This window comes from Octodon degus, unplaced genomic scaffold, assembly GCF_000260255.1.
Source record: "Octodon degus isolate 3935 unplaced genomic scaffold, OctDeg1.0 scaffold00273, whole genome shotgun sequence".
Lineage (NCBI taxonomy): Eukaryota > Metazoa > Chordata > Mammalia > Rodentia > Octodontidae > Octodon > Octodon degus.
In genome coordinates, this window is record NW_004524849.1 from 412648 (window position 1) to 417701 (window position 5054).

Sequence of the window (5054 nt, forward strand, 5' to 3'; positions counted from 1 at the left end):
CCAAGGTCTTTCAGAAAAATGTTTATATTAGTACTAGGAGATCAGGCATGTTCAAAATAAATGATGGAAAGATGAAAAAGCAGAGGACTGAAATCCTCAGGGAGAGATAATGGAGCAAACACTTGCCATCCTTCTTGTTTCCAGCAACAGATTGTTGCATTTTCCTGTCCTGGGGAGATAGAGCACTGTAGTCAGTAGGCGGAGTGGTGCTGCAGAGAATGGTTTTTCTCGTCCTTTGTTAACGGTGTGCCCACCAGCCTGTCTGGAGCAGCTTGCCCAGCTCTAGCAGTTCTGGGGTCTGCTGCTCGTCGTGGCGTAACTACACGCGGTAGAATGCAGTGATGCCGCAGTTCATCCACGCAGGAGCTTTGATGCCATGTCGCAGGGTGTGAGAGCTGTGGCTCTCATAGTGCTGGTGCAAGGGTGGCGAGTGGATCTGACAGCTGATCTGACAACGAGAAGACAGCAGAGAAGACAGGCAGACATCATCTCCCTCCAAACCTGTAGTGTCCCAGACAGAGGAGAAGACCTTTCCTGGTTTCACTATATGAGTATTCCTAAGCATGTGTTGATATTATTTATAATAATAATCAGCATTTATTATGTACTTACTGTGCTGTGATGTGGCAAGCACTATTCTAAGCCCTTTAGATGTATTAACTCTTTTAACTCTCATAATGACTCTGAGGTACTCTTATTACCTCCATTTTACAGATGAGGAATCAGAGACCCAGAGAGGATTTAACTTGCCCTGAATCCGTCTTATGTGGCAAAACTGAGTTTCCAACCTATAAAGTTCCAGAGTCTGCTCATTTTATTAAAAAAAAAAAAAAAAACACCACACAAAACAAAACTAGCTCTTGTCAGCTGTGATAAAGATGAAGCCTGGAGAAGATACAGTAGGCATTAAACAGAGATATATTTAGCTGTTTGCATTACAGAAGGCCAACAGGTTCCTACAGTTGTGGCCGTGAGTGGGTGTTGTTATTGAGTTCCAAGTTTGGAGACAGTGAAATCATCAGCTCTTCTTTCTAATTACACCTGGAGCTGCATGGAGATGAGTTTTTATGAGTTCTTCGCGTTGCCCTGTACGCCAGGTGTCTGGTGGAGTTTAAAGCAGTGGTTCTTAGTCAGGGCTGTGCCTCCAGTCTCATATGGAAGCTTCTAGCAGCATAGATCCCTCTACCTTGGCACTTGCTTGTCCATCCCTGAAAGTGATTCTGACATGTAGTTTTCAGGAAGATCCCTGAGGCCAGGAGCAGAAATGATGTCTTTGGATTGTCATATGCAGTACTGTACCCCCAACTTACATTTAGACACCCCATGTGTGTCCCTTCTCATGGTTCTGTGCTAGCTGGGATCTCTTACCCAGCAGCTCAGCCGAGGAAGCCAGGCCTATTCCTCCCTGTGGTTGTCACCCTCAGCTGGTGAGACCAGGCTTTTCCTCATGGTGGAGGAAGGGTGCCAGGAGCACAAGTCCCTGGGCACAAGTACTTATCAAGCCTCTGCTTGTGTCACATCTGCTGCTGCCCCCTCTCCAAAACCAGTCACACAACAAGTAGAAAAAGATAGTCCAGGGTGTGGCTCTAGCAGATATGATTCATGGGGATTATGGTGATAACAGCCTACCGCATACGTAACATCTAATAAAATTAGCTCAGTGCAAGGGCACTTACTGTTAGGGCTTACCTACCACTCATAAAACTTGGTGGGAAACTATATTATAACTTTCATTCTTCAGCTACCAACTTGATCAGAGGGTTTTTTCAGTTCATTCACTCAACAAATACTATTATTGTGTGGTAAACAGTAGGGGGATTATAGAGAAGAAAACAAACATTTCCTGCCCACTCGCTGTTCACAGTCAGATTATGAGGGCAGGATGTATAGAAACAGGTAATGTGTACAAAAGCTTTTTAGTGAAGTGATATCCCATTTGTTGATTCCTTACAATATTTCCCATATGGTCTGGGTTTCGTTCATGAAATCTCTGCCTACACCTGTATCTTCAAGATTTCTGCTTTATTTTCTCTTCCAGTAGATTTAGTGTTTCTGTTTAAACATCATATATATATAGTCTCACTGGTGTGAGAAGCTAAACAAGTAAATAGGACCCAAAATGTACAATAGGTATTGTGAATTGGGAAAAAACTGTTGAAGAGAAAAAAGAAACTGTGATAAGGGAGATAGATAGATAGATAGATAGATAGATAGATAGATAGATAGATAGTAGATATAGTGCTAGTTCCTTTTAGCTCATTGAAAAGAAAGCTTTGTGCTAATATTGTTTGGACAGTATCTCATCCTTATATCTTGTGCTCTGAAGATGACCATATGCAATGTATTAATTATTGTTACTCTACTGTTAACTGTTTTGGGGGGGCTGGGGATCAAACTCCAGACAGTGTGCTTGCCAGGCAGGCACTTACACTGCTGAGCTATATCCCTGGCCCTTCTGCTATTATCTTGTTTTGAAATTTTTTTTTCCTTCTACAATAAAAAAAGAGACAGTATAACAGGAAAGGGAAATTGGAGTTGGAGAGGGGTGGTAAGTTTAGGTAAAGGAAAAGCTCACAGAGAAGGTGATGTTATAGGGGAGGTAAAGACAAAAACAAACTATATTTGCTTGGGTTAGACCAGTGGTGGTGGACCTGTGGCACACGTGCCGCAGAGGGCTCTTGCTATCGTTGGAAGCTCTGAAGGGCTCTCCCTCGCTGATCTAGACCAATGCAATGACTTGCTGCTCTGTGCTTGTGTATCTACTTCTCTAATGTTTTGTTTTTGTTCCTGACAGGAATGGGTAACGGCCACTGACATCCGAGTAACTCTAAATCGCCTGAACACTTTTGGAGATGAAGTGTTTAATGACCCCAAAGTCCTCAAGTCCTATTATTATGCAATCTCTGACTTTGCTGTAGGTGGCAGGTAAGTAAGCTGTTAAATCAGCCGTATGCGTGATTAGAGCTTTGATATAAAAGTGAATGTAGCAACTTGTTTATAACTATATTAATATTTCTAGACCTTTACTGACAATAGGGGTGAGAAGATGTAGGGATAATGTATATCTGGAAAAAGAGGTAGCAATCTAAACCATCTTGTCAGATCTACTCATTTTTATGGAAACTAAGCAACGAAGTGTTCCACAGTCTTCTTGAATCAATATTCTTTGTGAATACATGCTGAGTATTTAAGTACAGGGCTCCATGATAGGTTAGGGCAGCTGCTGACCAAGGAGACTTACTGTCCTCGTAAGGAAACCTCACCTTCTAGGATCTTGTAAGTGAACGGGGCAGGCCATGTGTGAATCTGTGAGAGTTTCAATATAGACGGGAGAGCTCTAATCTAAAAGTATAGATGGGATAGCCCTAATCTAGAAGTATAGACAGGAGAGCCTTAATCTAGAAGTGTCAGCCCTGAGTGCTCCCAGAGCTGAAACTTCGAATGCTGACATGATGCCTCGAGTCGGAAGTTCTCCTGATTTCAGTAACGTGTTATGGTCAAAATCCAGGTGCACTAAAAACAGTGTATAAAGTTACCTTCAGTCTGCATATATTAGACATAAATGAAACATAAATGAATTTCATGTTTACCCTTGGGTTCCATCCCCGAGATACCTCATCAGGTATATGTAAATATTAAAAAATCTGAAATTAAAAACACTTGTGGTTCCAAGCACTTGGGATAAAAGATGTTAACCTGTATTCCCATAGTCACATTGATTCAATAAAAGGATCAGGTCGCTGTAGAAGAAAAGCCACATGTCAAGAGTGATCCAGAGGGCTGGAGAGATGGCTTAGTGGTCTAAAGCACCTACTTGGAACAAGCTTGGCAAAGCACAGGGACCGCGGTTCGATCCCCCAGCACCATATGCCAGCCAGCCGCGCCCCCTGGTGGGCTGAGCTGGCCACACACACACACACACACACACACACACAATAAATGTTAAAAAAAAAAAAAAGAGTGATCCAGAACTGGCAAGCTAGAGAAGTGGGTGGGGTTTGAGCTGGGTTTTGCAGAGTAGGTAGCATTTGATAAGAAGAGGACAGCTGAATTGGATGGATGGATATCCATGCAGGAACATGGATATGCAGAGAGCTTAAAATTCAGATGTGGAGGAGTATGAGCCTATTTGACAGAAGGAAAACCTTTTATGTGTTTATAGAACCATAAGCCAAGAAGCTAAGTTTATTGGCCAGAAACCTTTTCAGCAGGCTAAGCCTCTGGACTTTTCCTTCCTTTGTACTGGACTATGAGTCCCGACCAGAAAAGTTACTGTTGTATGCAGCATTCCTGGTATGGGAGTGATTCTCAGGAGAGATTGCTAGAAATGATAAACAGTGAGAAATCAGGCAAGCAGAGCTGTGATACCACATCATTGGGTTAGGAAGTGTGTGATACAAGCGTGGACGAAGTAGAATGTGTTCAAGAGAATTTTTATATTCCTGTCATGCTGTGGTATGGATAACAAGTACTCGACGTTGGTTGGTAACTATTGAAGAGAAAGGAACTTATGGATGCACTTTATTGTAAAGGAATCAAATAACAAGATGGGACAACTTGGGGAAAATGAGTTTGGTTTTAGGCATGTAAAATTTTAGGTAATGAGGGACACCTAAGCTTGTGCAGCAATTGAGAACAGGACTTTGAGAGAAAGAAGAAAGCTGGAGATGTACGTTTGGGCCTTATCCTAGCAGACTGTGAATTCCAAAGATTTTATATGTCCTGTTAAATGGTAGTTGTAGCTAAAGATGTGATTCCCATCTTTGAAAGCAAGGAGGGAAGGGTCACTTCTCTCCATCATGAGTTAATACTCATGGGGTTTGCTTGAGCGCTTCCATGATGACAATGCGTGCGCCTGGGACTCTTCAGGGAATCTTGCCCCAAGCCGCCTGCAGAAGTGGTCTCAATCCTGGATATCCACATGGAGGGTGATGTATCTCATTCAGTGCCTTACCACCTTCAGAAGGAAACACGTGACCCTCAGGTTATTGCTGAGATGTACTGAGTTTCGTGGTTGTACAATCCTGACGCATGCATGAAACCACTCTTTCATC

General features: G+C 42.6%; 1 protein-coding gene across 1 annotated transcript in view; it reads left to right on the forward strand.

Annotated features, from left to right (window-relative positions):
• Nucleotides 1-5054, forward strand: part of Lamc1 (laminin subunit gamma 1) — a gene marked incomplete at its 5' end in the record, with an annotated part of 127302 nt that overhangs the window by 84831 nt on the left and 37417 nt on the right. Inside the window, one exon of the mRNA XM_012512767.2 lies at nucleotides 2795-2925. Within this exon, the coding sequence (XP_012368221.2) occupies nucleotides 2795-2925 (131 nt within the window). The remainder of the gene's footprint in view (nucleotides 1-2794; nucleotides 2926-5054) is intronic.